We start from the raw sequence: 22,345 nt of genomic DNA, 5'->3' as shown, positions 1-22,345 counted from the left end.
TCCACAAAGAAAGTGATAGAGCTAATAAATGAATTCAGGAAAATTGTAATGTACAAGGTCAACAAACAAAAATCAAGTGTTTCTACGCACTAGCAATGAACTCTGAAAAATAAAATAAGTAAACAGTTTCATTTAAAATAAGATTCAAGGGGCACCTGGGTGGCTCAGTAAGGTAGGCATCCAACTCTTGATTTCAGCTCAGGTCATGATCTCAGGTCATGAGATCAAGCCCCACATCGGGCTCCACACTCAATGGGAAGTCTGCTTCTCTCCTCCCTCTGCCCCTCCCACTGCTCATGGGTGCTTGTTCACTCGCTCTAAAATAAATAATTTTTTTTAAATAAAATAAGATCCAAAAGAATAAAATTCCTAGAAATAAATGTGTCCAAGTCATGACAAACTTGTACAATGAAAACTACAATACACTGTTGAAAGAAATTAAAGTTCTACATAAATGGAAAGACATCCAATGTTCACCAATTGGAAGAATTAGTATTGTTTGGATGTCAGTACTGCATTAAGCAATCCACAATTCATGGCAATCCCTATCAGAATCCCAATGGCCATTTTTGCAAAAATGGATAGGCCAAACATTAAATTCACAAGTAATAGTAAGGCTCCAAATAGCCAAAACAATCTGAAAAAAAGAATAAATGTGAAGAACTCATACTTCTCAATTTCAAAACTTATTATAAAGCTACAGTAATTGAAACAGTGTGATAATGGCAAATACAACTATATCAAACACAAAAATATCTGCTCATCAAAGTAAACAATCAACAGAGTGAAAAGGCAACTTATGAAATGGGAGGAAATGTTTGCAAACCATATATTTGATAAGGGATTAATAACCAGAATATATATAAAGAACTATAGCTTGACAACAACAAAAAAAATCATAATTCAATTTTAAAAAGCGCAAAGGACTTGAGTGGGTATTTCCCCAAAGATGATATACAGATGTCCAACAAGTATATGAAAAGATACTTGACAACACTAATCATCAGAGGAATGCAAATCAAAATCACAATAAGATATCACCTCACACCCATTATCATGGCTGTGATCAAAAATCCAGAAACTAATAAGTGTTGATGTGAATGTGGAGAAATTGGAACCCTTGTACAGTATTGGTGGGATAGTAAAACAGTGCTAGCAATATGTAAAACAGTATGGTGGTTCCTCAAGAAATTAAAAATAGAGCTACCATTTAATTCAGCAATCCCACTTTTAGGTATGTATTTAAAAGATCTGAAAGCAGGGTCTTGCAGAGATATTTGTACACCTATCTCCATAATAGCACTATTCAAAATAGCTGAGAGGTAGAAGCAAAACAAATGTCCATAGACAGATGAATGGATAAACAAAATCTGGTATAAATATTATTTAGGCTTAAAAATAAAGGAAATCCTGTCACATGCTATAATATGAATGATCTTTGAGGACATTATGTTAAGAGAAATAATCCAGTGACCAAAAGACAAATACTGTATGATTCCACTTATATGAGGTATCTAAAGTAGTCAAATTTATAGAAACACAAAGTAGAATGGTTGTGGCCTAGGTTTCAGGGGAGAGGGGGAATGGGGGTATTTTTAAATGGGTACAGAGTTTCAGATCTGCAAGATGAAAAAGTTCTGGAGATCTGTTTCACAACAATGTGAATACAATTTAACACTTAAGATAGTTAAGATGCAAATTTTATGTTACATGTTTCCTAACACAATATAAATAAAAACTCAAAACATTGTGCTGAGTGAAAGAACTCAGACACAAATGGTCACATATTGTATAATTCCTTTTATATGAAATAATCCAGAAGAGAGAGCTCCATAGAGACTGAATGCAGATTGGTGGCTGTCAGTGGCTCATGGAAAGACAGGTGAGGAGAAACTGCTTTAATAAGTAAAGGGTTTTGCTTTGCAGTGATTGAAATGTTTTTAAATGGGACAGAGGGAATGGTTATACCATACAGTAAAGGCACTAAATGCCACTGAATTGTTTACTTTAAAAATGGTTCATTTTATGTTATATAAATTTCCTCTCAATAAATTATTTCTTAAAAAATAGAGGGAGAAGTCAATCAAAGGTTTCTAGGAATTCCCCCAGATCCCTATCATATGATGATCTCAAGGTTCTAGAGAAGTAAAAAATAAGAGAGTCTGTTTTTGCAAAATGATTGAGGGACTGTATTGTATTAGGTCTTATATGAGATTATTCCATTTATTGAGATTAAACAGTTTAACTATTCTTCCTACCTAATATTCTCCCTCTTTTGATGGATGTCTCTGATGAACAGCTCACTTGAAAATTGAAATGGCCTAACCCTTTGAATTCTGACTGGTAATTTCCTCCCTGTGAGCTCATCAATTAAAAACTAAAGAACCTGGGTAAGGGTGTGTGTGTAGGATTAGAAGTGGCTACAGCCCCAAATATCAATTTTGGAAATCAAATTGTAAATTTTATAAATTATATAATTTATTAGAAAATTTAAAATTATAAAAAATAAAATTAATGTATAAAAGAACTGAAAATACAACTGAAGTAATGTCAATGCTAAAATATTTACATATGTAAAAACTATTACTGCATTTTAAATTAAATTATAAAATACGAAAATGATCAAAATTCATTTTTTTCTCAAGACCCATTTATTAACTATACATTGATTTTTTATTAAAACCTAACATTATTCATGTTTCTAATAATTTTTAAAATAGTGATCCTGCAACAACTATTGCTCTATGATTTCTTGGTAAGTTTCTGGAGGTGGAAAGGAGGAATATAATAGGCAAGAATGGCAAATGTTTTAAATGTAGGAAAGGGAAGAATAATAGTACCACTGACATATCTAAGTTTCCAAGATCATGACAACAAGCAATGATGGTTTCAGAGGTACATATACCTAGTGCTTTGCTATACTCATCAAGCCCATGCTGACAACCTGAAAATTTTAAATAAAATGAATAATTAATAATAGAAAAGTTATAGAGTTCCAGCCATGCATATCACTCTACTAGGCAAAACACTTGGGTTTTCATTTTGGTTTTTCGTTTGTTTGTTTATTTGACACAGAGAGAGAGAGAGAGAGAGAGAGAGAGAGAACAAGCAGGGGACAGGAAAAGGGAGAAGCAGGCTCCCTGCCAAGCAGGGAGCCTGATGTGGGGCTCAATCCCAGGACCCTGGGATCATGACCCGAGCTGAAGGCAGGCATTTAACTGACTGAGCCACCCAGGTGCCCCTCATTTTGTTTTTATTTAACATTAGTTGGCTGCTGTGGTCTGAAAGTGTCCCCTCAAAATTCATGTTGAAAGCCTAACTCCCAAAGATGATAGTATTAGGAGTTAGGGCCTTTGGGAGGTGCTTAGGCCAAGAGGGTGAAATCCTCATGATTGGGATTAGTGCCTTACAAGAGACCCCACAGAAATCCCTAACCCCTTCCACCATGTGAGGACACATCAAGAAGTCTGCAACCCAGAAGAGGACTCTCACTCTACCATGCTGGTGCCATGATCCTGGACTTCCAGCCTTCAGAACTGTGATAAATAAATTTTTATCGCTTACAAACTACTCGGTCTGTGGTATTTTGTTATGGAACCTGAACAGACTGAGACTCTGGCCATACCACTGACAATTCTATCTCTTGTCATAGAATCTTTCATAAATAGACTATTCTCATAACAGAAATATAGAAGCAAAAAATACTATAGCATGTTTTATTTTCACGAATGTTTCTTTATTTTGACAAATTAGAGCAAGCAACTCATTCCCATATTCTATTTCTGCAATGACACCAATACACAGATGTCAAGGAGTGAACTGAATAAAGATATATTTTATGTATAAATACTACCTGCTTTCATATATAAGTCCTTAAAACAAAACAATTTTGCTTGACCTTATTTCCCCTACAATTTGTTATTATTAATCATTAGCAACTAGTTATATTTTGCCCCATTTCTTTTTTTCCTCTTCTGGTTTATCTTTTTGTTCTTATTTTGAGTATTAACATAAATCAGTATTTTCTATCATATGTATTTTAACAGTATTTATATTATTTTTAGATTACTATCTTATTCTTTAAGTTTTAGGTTTTGTTCATATAATACAAATACATATTTTAAAGTGAAACAGTGTCAAAAAGAATGTTTCCCAAACTGTCATCCTTATATGTTTGGGATGGATGGAGATGGATTCCCAATGGAAGAAGTGGAGGGGAATGGAGGAGATCAATGGAAATGTGAAGAGAAGGAAATGGGAGGCCAGGATTCTGGATGGACCTCCACATGAATACTGAAATCACTCAGAAAATTAGAGGAGTAGAGTACAGAATATACGATGAGACTGGCTGGTAGCAATGTCCAGAGATTATTACTCTGCATGAGGGGAAATGGTAAACTCATATAATATGAAGTTCAAAGAAGGAGCCATTTTTAACAGAAAAAGACCATCTAGAAAAATCCACCCAGGGAGTGAGGCTTCCAGAAAGCATCACCTCTAGAGCCACATCTAGATCCAAACTATATAAGGAACAGTGCCCTAGAGAGAGCCATATTCATAATATGAAGAAACTATGAAGGGAAAGGAAGCCCTAAAAAACATTGAAACTTATGTAAATATAGGGATCCTAGAGGGCAGATAGGAAGGGAAAGAAAGCCAAGTGTGAGGGAGCTCAGAGCTAGTAGGGATGAGAATCTATTCACAGAGGGCTCCACTTGGAGGGATGACTGAGGTAAAATGTGATCATGATGGATTAAAATCCTGACAGTCACTGAGTATTGAGTCTTGACTGTCACTGGGTCTAGTGCTGGGTCCCAAAGTCAGTGATGATAGGAGCGGAAGATGGGAGTGGTAGGAGAGGTTTAACACAGAGCATGACTGTCATCTTCACTCGAGAATATCTGGTGTCATAAATGATGATGATGTTGGTAACTGTCAAGATAATTCAATGTACTGATTCTCAGCCCTTAACTGTCTCTTTTAAGTACGAGACCTTTTCCCCTCTCAAAACACATATATTTTCTAAAATACTATGTGCTGAATTCACAGAGCTGAGAGCCATTCCCTGCCTTCTCTAATTGCCAAATGCGTGCATGCGGGAAGTGATACTGGACTTGCTTTCCACAATTCACATCTTCACAGACAATTTATATAAAATGAATTTATACCCAAGGTAGCGCCCTATAATTACTCAGAATGCAAAATTCAGAGGTTCCATGATCTCTCCACCCACATCTTATCCTCACAACAGAACTAAGGAATATAAGATTTATCTCTTACACAGAAACTCAGTGATACAGAGAGAGAAAAGGAAATGAGGGCTATTACTGTGAAACCACTGAGCTATCTAATGAAGGGGGAAATCTTGGAAAGTTTTGTGAATTGAATAAAGTGCTTTCCTAGTTGTTGTCATTCAAACAGAGGAATACCTCAAGTTGAAAAATGATATTCTGATGAAGATTTCAGTCCCCCAGCCAGTGTTGGTGGACAAAAATGTTTAGGGGGCGAGTGTCACTCAAATACCCTCTCTCTTAATCCTTAAAGGATCATCCTGCCTTCCTGTAAGAATGATTGTAAATCCAGAATAATCACTACAAAACTTTACCCAAAGGCTGTATATCCTTGAAGGACAAAGGCTGGTAGAAAAAAAAGTTAAAAAATTTAGCGATTCTCCTTCATTTTCAAGAGCTTTAGGGCAAATAAAGAGCAGGACAGATGAGAGCTTCAGAGCAACCAAGCCACTGTAGATTGACTACCCTGTGCCACAGAGTGGAACCTGGGCCATGGTGGCAGGAAAAGTAAGGGTGAGAACCAGGGAAGATCTACACCAGTGCTTTCAAATACAATCGTCTGTGATGATGAAATATTCTGCACTGTCCAATAGCCAGGTGGGGATCCTGAGACCTTGAAATGTGGCTATTTTGACTAAGGAAATATTTTTTTTATTTTATTTAACTTTAAAGTTTAATTTAAATATCCACACATGGCTAGTGGCTACCATATAAAGAAGCACAACTCTATACACTGGCCAAAAAGACATGTGAGTGGACCACAAGGAAAGGAGGGGCTTGAATGACAGTGTAAACAAACCGTTCCGGTCAAGGATGCCAAACACAACTGTAATTGCCCACCAGTACTTTTAATTGTACCCAAACCCGGTGCAGTATAGGAAAAGAAGGGTTACAACTAGAAATAAATCCAGCCTTTTATGGTTTTACATTTGCCTGTTACACAGGTCAACCAAGAGAGCAGCCACTGACTATTTACATCTACACACACAGACACAGAAAGATAACTTACAGCTAGCTATAAACAGAGTGGAGGATATGTGAAATGACTAGAAACTAGATAATCAATCTGCCTCACTGGCACAAATTTATAGAACAAAATCTCACAGGGTATACGGTCTATGCAGGGTTTTGTTTGTTTGTTTGTTTGTTTGTTTGTTTTAAAGATTTTTTTTATTTATCTGAGAGAGAGAATGGGAGACAGAGAGCATGAGAGGAGGAGGATCAGAGGGAGAAGCAGACTCCCCACTGAGCAGGGAGTCCGATGCGGGACTCGATCCCGGGACTCCAGGATCATGACCTGAGCCGAAGGCAGTTGCTTAACCAACTGAGCCACCCAGGCGCCCTATGCAGGGTTTTTTTTATGTTCATTTCATTGTTGGACTGAATTGCATTCTGATACTCTAAGTAAATCTCCCTTTAAAATACCCAGTAAATGCAGAACAATTCAAAATCTTAAGGAATGTGTGGCACTCCAGAGAACTAAATGAATGTAATTTAATTTTATAGCAAATTTTTAGAATCCTAGGAGAACCACAATTTAAACATTAAAAAACAGATTAACAAGTTTTTAATTGTTGATAATGTTAAAAAGTAAATTGAACTCAAAAAATGAAAATACCAAATTGCGTATGAATCCTCCCAAAAAGTCATATAACAAACATAAACTGGACTATATACTTTTTCTAATTTTTAGTGACCTTCAGGTTAAAATGCTTTTGTGGATGAATGATGACATTAAAAACACAGTTATACATTTCCACTATATAAAAATATAAAATCACAACATAGACTTAATAAGAAAACATATAAATTGATCTTAACACACTTGAAAATGCATAGATTAAATTACTACACAAACTTATTAGTTTCTTTCTCTTCTTTCCCTTAGTTTCTTATTGAAGAATATCTGTGTGTGTGTGTGTGTGCGCGCGCGCACGCGTGCGTTTGCATACTTCTGTGTACATACAAAATGCAGGCATTGGGTAGGAGAAAGACATAATGCTTCAAAATATTAACCTGTCACAAAAGGATTATTTTCTTTTTATTGTGAGTTATTGTCTTTATCAATATTATAAGAGTACAGATTTGAAAAAAATAAAACAAAAATAACGCCACATAGCTTATTTTGAAAATTAGCATTCTATTCCCTCCATCATTGTATACTTGCACACACACACACACACATACACGCACACATACACAAATCCAGATGCAATCATTTTGAACTCTCTTAGTGGTCGTAGATTTACCTCAACATAGCTAAATAATCTCTATAGATTGTAATAAAACAAGCCTCAATAAATTTAAATTTATTTAAATAATACAAAGTATAGTCTCCAATCACAATGGGACTATATTAGAAGTCAATAACAGAAGGAAATTTGGTAAATTCACAAATATGTGGAAGTTAAACAACATACCCTAAATAACCAATGGATCAAAGGAAAAACTTATGTAAGAAATTGCAAAACACTTTGATGAACAGAAATTAAAACACAACAGACCAAAACTTTTGAAATACAGGTAAAACAATGCTTAGAGGGAAATGTAGAGCTTTAAAACCTATATAAAAAAATAAGATCTCAACTCAATATCCTAACCTTCTGCCTTAAAAAAAGACAAGAAAAAAAGCAAAGCAAACTAAACTCAAAGTAGGCAGAAGGGAGTAAACAGTAAAGGATAAAGTGGAAATATAGAAATAAAGAATCAAAAATCGTATAGAAAACCAACTATACCAAAAACTGAATCTTGAAAATATCAACAAAACTGACAAAACCATTAGATAGGTTGACCAAGATGAAGACAGAGATGACTCAATTTTAAAATAAAGTCTTTTTGTTTGTTTGTTTTTTATTATGTTATGTTAATCACCATACATTACATCATTAGTTTTTGATGTAGTGTTCCATGATTCATTGTTTGTGTGTAACACCCAGTGCTCCATGCAGTACGTGCCCTCTTTAATACCCATCACCAGGCTAACCCATCCCCCCACCCCCTCCCCTAAAAAAAATAAAAATAAATAAAAATAAAATAAAATAAAGTCAGAAATGAAAGAAACATTACTACCTATCCTACAGAAATAAAAATAATAAGAGAACACCATGAATAACTGTATAACAACAAATTAGATAGATAAAATTTCCCGAGAAGAAACAGAAAATTTGACACCAAAAAAACAAACTTCCAGTTACAAGTCCTGGGGATACAATTACAGCATGGTGACTTCAGTTAATAATACTGTATTGTTATACTTCAAAGTTGCTAAGATAGTAAATCTTAAAAGGTCTCATCAAAGGAAAAAAAAATTAACTATATGAGGTGATAGATGTTAACTAAACTTATTGTGGTAATCATTTCACAATATATACACATATAAAATCATTATGTTGTACACCTGAAACTAATACATGTTATATGTCAATTATATCTCAATAAAAAAATAGGGAAACTTGCCTGAAAGAAGTATTAAAGAAAACTATTAAGATATAGATAAAAGGGGGCAGGGAAAGTAGGGGAGACCCATTGGCCTTAGTTTTCTGAAGGGAAGCCAGAGAACTGATTACAGCAAAATAAAAAGTTCCCAGGAGAGAAAACATAAATACAAAAGGAACATCAGGTCATTCCAGAATGAACAATAGGGAATGAAACCAACATCCAATGAGCTCCATCCAAAGTGGAACATAAGTCAGAGGAAACTCATATGAAATCTACAAATGAAATCAAACAGGCAATACTAATAAAGAACTAAAGGATGAGAAACAAGAGAAACTCTCCTTTTGATCTGGATGTTATAAATTTTACAAAGAGGAATATATGCAAAAAACATTTTTAAAGTCTGCCCATGATTTGATCTGACACAGAAATGCTACTCATGCTTAACAACTGGGATAACAGATATTTTGTGTCAAATAATATAATCATGCCACCTCCAATGACATGGCCTAAATTTTTTTAATTGTCTTGTACAGATATATATTTAAGTCAAGATAACATTTCCCGATATTCTACAAATTCCCGACCCCCCAAATAAACTTAATCTCAGAAGAAATTAATTGTGACTGCAAATTTCTTTCCCTTTCTTTCTATGAAAGAGACCATATAAAAATGGTAATTGACATTCTGATGAGTGTAACTTTATTAAATTGAAGATTTTGAGTGCTAATGACTAGGAAAAAAGTTAATAAACCTAAAGAACAGATACAAAAGTTTTGTGTCCATAGACTAAAAGAATATGTAGTATTCTTCATCATGTTTGGATTCCTAACATGGTATCATGAAGGTCCAGTGTGTCAGGAGGCTGAGGACATAACATTGTATTATTCAAGCTCTAGCAGGTAGCCTTGACAAATCACTGAGCTTCACTGTGCATCGGCTTCTATGACTGGAAAAAGGAGGAAAAAATCTAAAGTCTCAATGCTTGTCTTATTGGATTCATATGGAAATAAAGTGATATTAGATATGTAAGTACTTTACAAACTCTAAGTACTATATAATTATCAATTAAAGGATTGTTATAATTTTTTAAAGAAATAAAAAATTTAAATAGATCTATAACAAGCAAATAGACTGAATTAGTAATTTAAAATAAATATGACAAAGGAATGCCCAGGACCAGATGACTTCGATGGTGAAATATATCACTAAATTAAAGAAGATTTACAATAGAATCCTTCACAAATTCTTTCAAAAATAGAAGAGAGAACACTTCTCAACTCATTCTAAGAAGTCAATATTACCCTGATACTAAAACCAAACAAAGACAGTTGAAGAAAGGAAACTACAGATCAATATTCCTTATGAAAACAGATGCAAAATCCATCAAGAAAATAATTGGGAAATTGAATGTAGCAATATATAAAAAGGATTATACTCCAAGTGTAATGATCAAGTGGGATTTATCCCAGGAATGTAAGGTTGGTTTAACATATAGAAATCAATCAATACAATGCACCATATTAACAGAGGACAAATCAAGATCACCAAAATAGAAGCCAAAAATTTCTGACAAAATCCAAATTTCTTTCATGATAAAAATACTCAACTAGGAACAGAAGAGAACTTCCTCAACCTGATACAAAAAATTGCTAACATCATATTTAAAGATGGAAGATGGATGCTTTCCTCCTAATACCAGGAACAAGTTAAGATGTTTGCTTTCACCACTTCTGAACCACATTGTATTGAAGGTTCTGGATATCAGGGAGTAAAAAAAGTAAAAGGCATCCAGATTGGAAAGGAAGAAGTAAAATTTTCTCTATTTGCAAAAGGCATATTCTTACAGAAAATTCTAAGGAATCTACTAACAAACTATTAGAACTAATGAATAAGCTCAACAAGGTTACAAAATACTAGATCAATGTTTAAAATCAATTGCTTTTCTATACACTTAACATGAACAATTTGCAAATGAAATTAAGAAAACAATCTCCTTTACAATAGCATTAAAAATATTAGAAATAAAATTAATAAAGTGGGAACTCTGCACACTGAAAACTACAAAACATTGTTGAAAGAAATTAAAACCTAAATAAATGTAAAAACATCCCATGTTCATGGATTAGAAGAATTAATATTGTTAAGATGGTAATACTCCCCAAATTGATCTACAGATTCTTCACAATCCTTATCAAAATCCCAGCTGGATAATTGGCAAGGTAATCCTAACATTCATATGGAAGTGCATGGGACACAAATTAGCCAAAAATATTACTGAAGAAGAACAAAATTGGTGGACTCACATTTTCCAATTTCAAAAATTACTACAAAATGTATTATACTAATCAAGACACTGTGTTATTAGAATAAGGAAAGACATCTAGATCAATGGAACAGAAATGAAACTCCAGAGATAAACACTTATATTTATGTTTAACTGATTTTAGACAAGGGTGCTAAGGCAGTTTAATGGGGTAAAAAAATATTTTCAATAATTCTCCTGGAACAAATGGACATTGCATGCAAAAGAATGAAACTAGATTCTTATCTTATAGCATACACAAAAATAATACAAAATGGATCATAGACCTAAACCTAAGAGGTAATGTTATAAAACTCTTAGAAGCAAACAGAAATCTTTATGATTTGGGTTAGGTAATAGCTTCTTAGATATGACACCAAAAAGCAAAAGTGACCATAAAAAAAAGAAAAACAGATACATTGGACTTTTGTCAGACATGTGTTTTACATTGGCAAATGATAATACCCAATATAAAGAAGATGTGAGGAAAAGACAGCATGTTAGCACACTAGGATGTAAGCTTTCTACTATAACCTCAAGGTCCAGAAGAACGCAGGGTAGCTAGTTGGTGCTCAATAAATATTTGTGGATGATTATCAATGGAAATATAAATTGATACAAGTTTTATGGTGGCAATGTGGCTATATGTGCCAATAATTAAAATGCACATACCCTTTCCTCATTAATTTCAATTCTAACTATCCAAAAGAAAAAAATAGAATAAGTTCTCAAAAATGAATGTGCAGATTTATGCGCTGCATTTTAATTTACTTATTGAATGGATACTTACTGTTTGTCTGATGGGTGCCAAAAATATACTAATGCTACAAATATAATGTTGAACTATGTATCAAACTGTTTTCCTCCTTTGAATAATAATATGACTGATGGCATAAAGATATTTGACTAATTAAAAAAATCTACATCTATTTTGGATTAAAATTTGTATTAAATTAGTACTAGAAAGATATTTCCCAACATGAGCTTAAAACATTATGATGCTTCACAGAAAACTAGGAATAAGATAAGCCAAGAAAATAATGTGACCTGGTACTGGAAATTCTAAACGATATAAGAAAAATAGGTAAAAATTATAATTATTTAATTGGAAGAGACAAATAACAATATTTGTAGTCTATTACAGTATTCCTGAAAAATCTAAAATAAATTGACAGATAATTTAAAATAACTGAAGCTTAAAGTAAGATGGACAGTTGTTTGTTTTGTTTTGTTTGTTTAAGTAGGCCCCATGCCCAGCGTGGAGCCCAATGTGGGGCTTGAACTCACGACCCCTGAGATCAAGACCTGAGCTGAGATCGAGAGTCAGACACTTACCTGACTGAGCCACCCAGGCACCCCAAGATAGACAGCTTTATATATACCTCACCAACATTATTTTCAAAATTTAAGAGCATAAAATACATAAAACCCAAACATTTACACAGCACAAAAGAACATAGCAAAATTACTTCAAAATATTTCAAAATTTTGCTGAGTAGCATAAAATACTTTAATAAAATAAAAGGCTTGGGGTGCCTGGGTGGCTCAGTCCATTGAGCATCCAACTCGGTTTCAGCTCAGGTCATGATCTCATGGGTCCTGGGATAGAGCCCCAAGACAGGCTCCACATTCAGCAGGGAGTTTGCTTGAAGTTTCTCTCCCTCTGCCCCTCTTCCCACTCACGTTCTTTCTCTCTCAAATAAATAAATCTTTAAAAAATAATAAGTAAGATAAAAGACTAATCTTATTTCTGAAAAGGAAGCTCAATTTTATAGAGAAATCACTTCCTTGAAATTTTTTTATTAGTTTAATGCAACACGAATCAAAATTCCCATAGGACTTATGGCTATAAACTTGAGAAAATGATTCCAAAGTTTATCAGGAAAAGTAAAACAGAAAACTGGCCAATAATATTGTAAAAAGAAAAGAATAGAGGTCACTCATCCTACCAGAGAGTTAAAAGAATTTTAACAGTACCAAACAGGCCAAATTGCTAGCAAATAAATCACCTACTGTGGTAGGGTGGTTTGTTACACAAGAAGAATCCAAGATATGCAATTTAAGATGATTTTTCACCTATCAGACTGACAGAATATTATATGTGCATGCTATATAAATGATGCAACCTAGTTGTACAAAGACAATGAGCAACACTTTCCACTGTTACTGGCATTTAATATAACTGGTATAACCTTTTTAGGAGAGCAATTTGGCAATACATATCAACAGCCTAAAATATGTACATAGAGTTTGACCCAACTATTCTCCTTCTAGAAAGATATAATGAAAATAAATAATGTGAAAGCAAACATTTACCTACAAGGATGTTTTCTACAGCATCATTTATAAAGTCCCCAAAATGGAAAAATCTTAAGTGCATAGTAAGAAGGATTAGTTAAGGGACTACAACATGATATAGCCATTAAGTAATAGGATAGATCATCCCTAAAAAATTAAATTGTATTTAGAATACTTAATTCAAAACACAAAAAGCTATCCATGACATTTTAATTGATACACTGAGTAAAAAATGTGGGTTAAAAATAATTCATAAAGTATTATTTCATTACAATTATAGATGTAAAAATATAAGCATAGAGATAGAGAGAGGGAGACAGAGAAAAACAGAGCAAACCCTATATATAACCAGGGGTCATTGTCAAGTAGTAGGATTTATTTATTGCTTATTTTTTCTTTCTGCTCTTCTAAACTTCTCATTTTAACTTTGATAATAAACTTTCATAAGCAGGAAGAGAATATCATTGACACACTTGATTAAAATATTGCAAATGGTCAGGGTATGTGAGAGTTGAGGAGATATTAGAATACTGTAAAAATTAAAAAGAGAAACATCTTCTGAATCTCCTCAATACACTTGTTGATTATGTTTTTTTCTGAATTAGAAAGACAAATTAGAAATACCCTGACAATATTTCATGCACTTGAAAGTCCTTTGCTGAAAAGATAAAAAGAAAATCTAAATAATATTTGTACTCTGCTATTATCTGATAGCCTAAATTAAGCCAAAGAAAAATACTTGCAAGATAATTTTCAAAAAAAAAGAAAAGACTTCTCTCTCTTCCTGGTAACCTTGCTAAAAAGTATCTATCTAGAGAACAGAAGATCACCAGAGGGGAGGTGGGGGGCAGGGGGATGGTGAAACAGGTGATGGGGATTCAGAGTACACTTACAGTGATAAACACCGAGTAATGTAAAGAATTGTTGAATCATTATATTGTACACCTGAAACCAATATAACACTGTATGTTAATTATACTTCAATTTAAAAAATAACAAATTAGAAAATTTTTTCCAAAAAAAAATAAAAGTATCTAAATATCACTGTTTATTAATGTAGATGAAACCTATAGAAATCGAATATAGTATAGTATACATCTGAGTATACTTACTGTTGTGTATAAGATGAGAATTTTCATTTTCTCTAACGCCAGAAAAGTAGCTTTTGCTACCTCATGCACTACGCTTGCCTACAGCTAGAACAGACACGAGTGAACTCTGTAGACTACATCATTCCACATGAATCACATGTGCACAGAACCCATAAAACATATCCCAACGAATGTATTGTACTTTAAACAGCAAAATTACTCTTTAGCATTTTCTTAAATCTAAACATGTCCTCAAATTTCCTTTACTTTTTCCTCCTGAAAGCTAAATAACAGCTATCATCGTTCCTAAAATAAGATTTCAATCTCAGGAAAGCGTACTTCAGTGACATGACTAAAAATGGGTAATTAAAGACAGTACTTGCATTCAAAATGCTTTCTTATTGCGTTATGAATTATTTTCACTTAGTTCATTCTATTCTACACCTATTGGGTTCAAGGCATCATGCTAGTTATGTTGGAATGTAAAAAGTGTTTTGACGTAAGAATGTTATACTCTATTTGTCATAGAGAAATTTGACTCTTGTTTAGGAAGATGCAGCAACATGACATTCCTCATCATGGGTAGCAAGAAGCTCTCTCCTTGGCACTTTGTTGCAAAATCTCAGAAGCAAAAACATATGAGAAATGGCCTCCGAAAGTTTGCCAAGTGGTATCCCTTGCTCCTGGGCATATTCCAGGAAAGATACTCTTTTTGCTTTTGTTTGTTTGTTGTTCTTAAATTACTAAACATCAAGGGACCCTATAAAAAGAACCACTATCATAGCAACCCGTCTTAAATCCTCACAGCACATCTTTGGTAATTTCAGGTAGTGATTCCAGGAACATTAAACATATCCCACTTAAATATAAGTACAAAGCACATGCTGGCTCAAATATAAGTGATTTTTGAGTTAGCCTCAACTTTCTTCCATAACATGTCATATCTTGAATTTTCTAGAAAGCAGAACTGAGACCATAGGTTCCTTGTGTGTGTTCTGTGTACCTCTCAAGGCACTCCGCAAGCATGAGCCAGACACCTCTAGCAATCACTTTACTGAATTAAAAGGTATACTCAGGCATGCTCACGAGTTAGAAAAAGACCCATTACAAAAAGAGTTTAGGTGATCTCTGATAGCTTCTGAGTTAGGATTATCTTAACGCCACTACTCTCAAGTCAAATGAGTAATAGAAAGCTGAACATACTTCTTTGGGAGAAAATGCTATGCCACCTTCCAGAGATGTCCCTTCCTCTAACTCCAAAGAATATATGTCAGGAAACGCAGGGTCTGTGAATTCCCCTATAAAACATTAAAAAAAAACATATTTTTTTAAAAGCCAAATGCATATCTATAATGCCACTGTTAAATGTGTAAATGAAACTTTGAGAAGCCTCATAAACCTGTCTATAACAATCAAAAAGCAATTGCTGTGCACGGCTGCATAAGGTTGCTGCTCGTTAAAGAATGACTCTGAATACCAAGGCTCCAATCAGCAAAACTGATATTCAAACATGTAGCAAACATATATTCAGTCAGTAAAACAGACAGTAAACCCATTTTTTTTTAAATCTCCAAAGTTCAAGGAGCTTATGACAGTCATATTCAGAAGAATGTAGAAAGGAATGAAGGTCAAAGTCAAGTACGGGACTGAATATTAGGTGGGAAAGTGGGAGACTCCCTCTCCAGCAAAGACAGAGCAGGGAAGACCCAGATCTCCACTGATGTCTCCAAGAGGCCACAGAGGAGATGAACAATTTTATACAAGGTCACTTTTTGACAAAATAGAATCACTCCAGATATAAAAGCATTAGGTGGAGATAAACAATTGTTGAATAATAATGCAAACTTCAGGATGAAAAATTATAACCACTTAAGTAAACTTCTAGAAGAAGTTCCTGAAAGATCAAATGTTTGTTACAGTAGAACCTCTGTCCTTATCTAAACAATTCTAAAAATCCTATTTTCTCCTTCAAGTTTTCTGATTAATCCAAGGAATGATGATCATTTCAATCACCCCTGTGTGGAAATGAACTTGAATAACTCATTGCACCGTCTTCCAACTTAATCAACTTCACTCACCTTGATGAAAAACCATTAAATGACAAAAAACCTCATTAAGTGTATATTAACACCAGCCCTGTTTGTAGTGTGGGAAAAGATACACATATTATACAGCAAAGAATACCCACCTAGAATGGGTATATATCTAGAACATAGAAAATATAATAAAAACAGATAAATACTCATAAATATATTTGGAATGTATGTAAACATATAGTCTGTGAAATGCAATAATCCAAGACAGCTTCAATAACTATTTCTTGAGTATCTATAATGTACACAGCACTATAGTGGACAATTCTATTAGAAAACAAAAATTATACACGTAGTCCTTGACCTCATGGAGCTCACAGTGTAGTAGGGAAGTCAAACAGGTCCACAGCTCTCTCTGATACAAGACAGAAATGGTTAGTGCTAAAATGAGACTTACACAATGTCCTAAGGGAGTAAAGATTAAAAAAATAATTTCAACCAACCAGACAGGGGTGGGTATGGGGCTAATGATTCATAGGGACTCATGAGGTTTAAGCTAATTTATAAAAGGGGGTGGGATCGCAGGCACCAGGAACAGAAGAGGCAGAACCAGCCTAGGAGAAGGGAAGCCCGGTGCCAGCAGAGCGAGCTGCTGGAGCCTGCAATGGAAAAGGTGACTGGAAAGACAAAGTGGAGTGAGTCATCCCCAAATGGCTTTCAACATGTCCTCTCCCGTAACTCCTCTATCCAATAATCTTGAAATGATCATGAGAGAAAACAAGCTTAATTTGTCACAGAAGGGTATTTATGTGTTAAAATACTTATAATATACATTTTCAGAACATTTTAAGTATAAACTTTATTGCAAATTGTTAATAATAATTAAGATCAAGGGAAGTACCTCCTAGACTGTGTCAGCAGCCTACTGCTAAGAACCACCACTACTGGTAATACAAAACAAGCAAAACTTTTTAAGCAGAGGAGAGATGTGATAAGATCCATGCTTTAAGGAGACCACTCTCTGGAACAGGTCTGAGGAGAAAAGCTTGGAGGCAGGGGAAGCATTTGAAAAGATGATGCAGTGGCCTAGAAGAGAAGTTTGAGCTAGGGCTAAGGCAGAATTGTGAGAACACATGCACTTTGCAGACTAGCTTTGCAGAATAACCAAAAGGAGTCTGTGATCCAGTGAACAAGGTGCATGACAGTATATGAGGCAGTCAGCGAGAGGAAAGTGTTAGGCAACTAAAGCTTCAGCATCCGGATTAAAAAATAATAATAATAATAAAGAATAGAGGCTTCATACATATTTCCAACTGCCTGCTATAATCATTCCTGGGCTAATATGCAGTCTCCTCGCACACCATGCTCGCCTAAACCTGACCCCCCTCCTGTATCACCTCAACCATGAATTGTACGTCCAGTCGCCTACCTCTTATAATCAAAACCTGGGAGAGAGCTGAGCCTTGCTCCTCCTCCCTAACACCCAGGTCCACTTGGTAAGCAAGTCAGAGCATTTCTAATGTCTCAGCACCTTTGTACTCCCTTCCTTCCCAACTCCAGCGTCACTGCCTGTTCAGGCTTTCATCACTTCTCACCTGTGTGGCCACAACCCCTAGCTGGCCTCCCTCTCTCTGTTCTTGCCCTTCCCATTCCCACATGTTCCCCCAGCCCATTCTCAACTTTGCTCCAAAAGAAAAATGAGCAAAATATGAGTCTGATCACACCACTGCCTGGAAACACATCCTTTAACGGTGCTGCCTAACCTCCAGGATAAAAGTCCAGAAAAGATCCTTAGTGGCCTGGATCTCACTTGCCCTTCCAGTCCTGTCCCTCTACACTCTGGGCCTCCTGAACTACTCACAATCTTGACTCACTTCTAGGCCTTTGCTTGCATTCTTTCACGTATCCCCTTTTCTTGTGTATCTTCTCATCATTCTTCAAGACTAGGATTAGGCATCGATTTTTCCAAGAAATCTTCCCTTACGCTGATTGCTAGTTTTCCCTAACATATGCTCCCTTAGCACCATGTACTCACTTGTCTTACAGCATCTGCCGTGCTCTACGGTAATAAGCTGATTCTTTGTCCAGCTCCCCTACTGTTACAGGTGTTCTTCGTTTGTCACTTAGATTCAATAGCCACCTTTCTCTGTTCTGCTCTGTCCTGCCTTCTACAAGTCAGTTCAGCTAGGCCCCCTTGCTCTGACTTGGTTCAACCACAGGGAGACACCAGTAGGATATCAGAAGTTAGGAGGTCTTTATGTCCTCATGTCTTCACTGCGTTGGCTAAGTTTCTAGCAATGGCTGCATTCCTTTACAGCTAGAGCTCTTATCAGTTGGCCCCTCTTTCATTGTTTCACCGATCATGGGGCTCCAGAAATATGTGGCCTTCTCTTACTCCTTCAGGTGCAGAGGTAGTAGCCGCTTCCATCCCTGGTTGATTTCTTTTAATCCAGCTCCCACCTCCATAGATAATTCCTTCATTAAACTCTCTTCAGTTAAACCCTTTGAGTGAGTCATCTGTTAACTACTGAGACCCTGACTGATACACTTGCTGTTCACTTCTTGAGAACATGTAAAATATCATATCATCTTTAGAGACTCAACGTCTAGTATCTAGCCTATAATTGGTATTCAACAAATATTTATTGAAGAAGAAATGACCAAGCCAATGGTTGGCAAACTTTTTCTATATGGGTCCAGATACTAAATATTGTAGGCTTTGCAAGCCGTATGATTTCTTCCACAACTATTCAACTCTGCCATTATAGTATGCAAGCAGCCATAAACAATACACAAATGTCTCTCTAAATAAATAAATAATAAAATTTATTTATAAATAAATAAAACTTATTTATAAATAAACAAAACTTCATTTATAAAAACATACGTCAGTCCAGATTTAGCCCACAAACCTTACTGTGCCAACCCCTGGAGTAAACAAATGAAATGTCTTTGCAGCAGTGCCTATCTCTTAAACTTAATGTGACATAAAGATACTTAATAAAGGAGTAAACATACAGAGAGAGCTCTCCAAAGACATTTATCTGAAATTCTTGGGCAACTAAAATTAGCAATTAATAATTTCATTTTGATTTACAGTACATAACCTTCTCTTTTTTTACTTATACATAACATTCTTAACTAACTATATTAAATCAACTAACAAGCACGGATATATGTTATGCATTACCAAAGTATTCTGATATTAATATTGATATATCTTTAGAAATAAAACCATGATGGGTTATAGAGTATAAGAAAAGCATGCATTGAGTAATTAAAAATACTTAAAAACGATTGCCCTTGACTTATAGTATTTTTTAACATTATACCTTAAAGCAACTTAAAACTGTTTTATAAAAATATTATTATAGTATAAAAGATATACCTGTTTTATCTTTAAAATCCAAAGAAAAATATTCAAAGTCTTGTAGATTAAACTCCACTCTGGCACGTGTTATACCTTTGTTTTTTATTATAAATGGAATAATCTGAGTAGCACCAACATAGGTACCACTGAAGTTAAATACGTCCTAAAATTTAAAAAGAGAAAAAGAATCAGAAAGCAGAGTAATATTTTATGAAAATAATGTAAACCTAAAATTACACTTTAAGAGAGTAGACCTTAAAGTTCTCATCACATGAAAAAGAATGTAACTATGTTTGGTGACGGATGTTAACTAGACTCATTATGGTGATTATTTTGTGATACATACAGATAATCGAATCATTATTTGGTATATCTAAAATGAACATGTTATATGTCAATTATACCTCGATAAAAAATGTATACTGCTATTTTTCATCAAGGACATTATTAACTACTGTACTCTAAAAAAAACTGGTCACATTTTCCTTCCTCTCCCCTACCTCCTATACTTAATCAGTTACCAAATCCCATTTATTCTGCCTCCTTCACCTCTTTATCCCTAACGTAATTGTATGAAGCTAATAACGCATCACTTTTCCTTTCATTTCTAGATTTGTACTTTCTCCAATTCTCGTCTCCACAACTAAGTCGCAATTAAACTAACTGAAAATCTGCACTTGCTATCTTAAAATGTGATGATTCTCCTCCAACTACCGGACAATGTCCAAGTTCCTTGGCAGGGCTCATAAAGCTCATCTTGACCTTCCCCTGCCTCACCTAGCTCCACTCTTACCCTAATCACTTCATACTTCAGCAAGCAGTATGACCTGTCCTTTCCAACCAATACCTGATGCTTCATCCTCTTGTGTCTTTATCAATGTGTCCCTTCTGTTAGGAAAGCTTTTCTCTAACTCATAATTGCTTGATAAGATATTATGTATCTTTAAATCCCAGTTAGATAAACCATATTTTATTACACTGTGCTCAGAACTACTTCTGTTCCTTATACTTACTTACCATTACAACATCATAAAGTCTGTTTATTTACCAATCTGTCTCTCCTAGTGGACATTAGGCCTGATTCATTTTTGTATCCCTAGCACCTGATGCCTAGCTTAAATATATGTAAGGAATGTTTATTGAATGTATCTTTTTTTTTAAGATTTTATTTTATTTATTTATTTGAGAGACAGAGAGAGCGAAGAGAGCACAAGATGGAGTAGGGTCAGAGGGAGAAGCAGACACCCTGCCGAGCAGGGAGCCCGATGCAGGACTCAAGCCCGGGACTCCAGGATCATGAGAAAATATTGCATTAAGGTCAACTGGCTACTATTTGTTTCACTTAAAATATCAACCCAGTTCTACAGGGGAAACCTGTAAAATCCAATATGGATAATGAAAACTTGATACTTTGTATATGCAAAAAGATCACTCCTCTTATACTATTCTGGCCTTGTGCATATGCACATTTGGATAAAATGTCCTAATTGTTATTAAGATACATATTAAGATACATATTCAATGCCATACAGTTATTAAATGTCTTACTGATGATATCTGATGATGCCAGAATATTATTTTTAAAAGGCAGCTTAGGCAGCTATGTTTAAATTTCAACATCATCAGGGAATATTAATATATATGAATATAAAGTCTTGTAAATTACTCAATTGTACCATAACGTACAAAGCATGCCACAAAGACCTTTAGGGTGTGGAAATAAAATAGTCAAACTCTCAATACACTTCTAATATTGTTCAAGGACAAACACCATAGCAATGGAGAAAGCACTTTGGATACTACAGGGTTTAATCTCCAAGAATAAGCAGCCTTGGACAAGCTAGCCTAGTATCTGTCAATCTATCTAGAGTTATCATGCCTTCAATACCAAATAAAATAAAGGCTGGAAAATTATAACTCAAAACCAGACACTAGAATCGTGGTGATGCCATTAAAGTACAGACTAGGAACGAGGCCCTCCCTGAGGCACTGGCAGCCTCACCCATTTTTGCTCGATTTAATTCAGCACCAGAATGGCGCAAGGTGCTGCAGTACTAGTGGGAGAGAGAAAGAGAAGTACAGATAACCTGAAAATAATATGACAACTGCTATGATGAACATGGTTCCAGAGTTTAAGATGTTTGTACCATCTTATGAATGTCACAATGGAGGGACATATGAGCCTGCTTTGAAGGATCACGGTAAGTTGTTTTTTTTTTGTTGTTGTTGTTTTTAAAGATTTTATTTATTTATTTGAGAGAGAGACAGAGATAGGGGGAGAGAGCACAAGCGGGGAGGAGAGGGAGAAGCTGACTCCCTGCTTAGCCACCGCTGACGACACAAGGCTCAATCCCAGGACCCTGGACCATGACCTGAGCCGAAGGCAGACGCTGAACCGACTGAGCCACCCAGGTGCCCCCAGGATAAGTTTTTTGGGTAGTTGAGACCAGATTTAATTCCTGAAAGACTTGCCAGGGGAAAAAAAGTATGTGTGTGCATTCTATCAATTGTAGAACAAAGTT

The 22,345-nt window shown here is 35.0% G+C and overlaps 1 protein-coding gene across 1 annotated transcript in view; it reads right to left on the bottom strand.

Annotated features, from left to right (window-relative positions):
- CFAP47 (cilia and flagella associated protein 47) overlaps positions 1-22,345 on the bottom strand; it is a 453,685-nt gene that overhangs the window by 351,535 nt on the left and 79,805 nt on the right. Inside the window, exons 20-21 of the mRNA XM_032426488.1 lie at positions 19,842-19,986; positions 15,624-15,718 (exon numbers count right to left, since the gene is read on the bottom strand). Coding sequence (XP_032282379.1) covers positions 15,624-15,718; positions 19,842-19,986 — 240 coding nt within the window. The remainder of the gene's footprint in view (positions 1-15,623; positions 15,719-19,841; positions 19,987-22,345) is intronic.

Source organism: Phoca vitulina, unplaced genomic scaffold (genome assembly GCF_004348235.1).
Source record: "Phoca vitulina isolate PV1807 unplaced genomic scaffold, GSC_HSeal_1.0 scaffold35, whole genome shotgun sequence".
Classification (NCBI taxonomy): Eukaryota; Metazoa; Chordata; class Mammalia; order Carnivora; family Phocidae; genus Phoca; species Phoca vitulina.
Note: the sequence above shows the minus strand (reverse complement) of the source record. Positions and strands in the feature narration are given on the sequence as shown.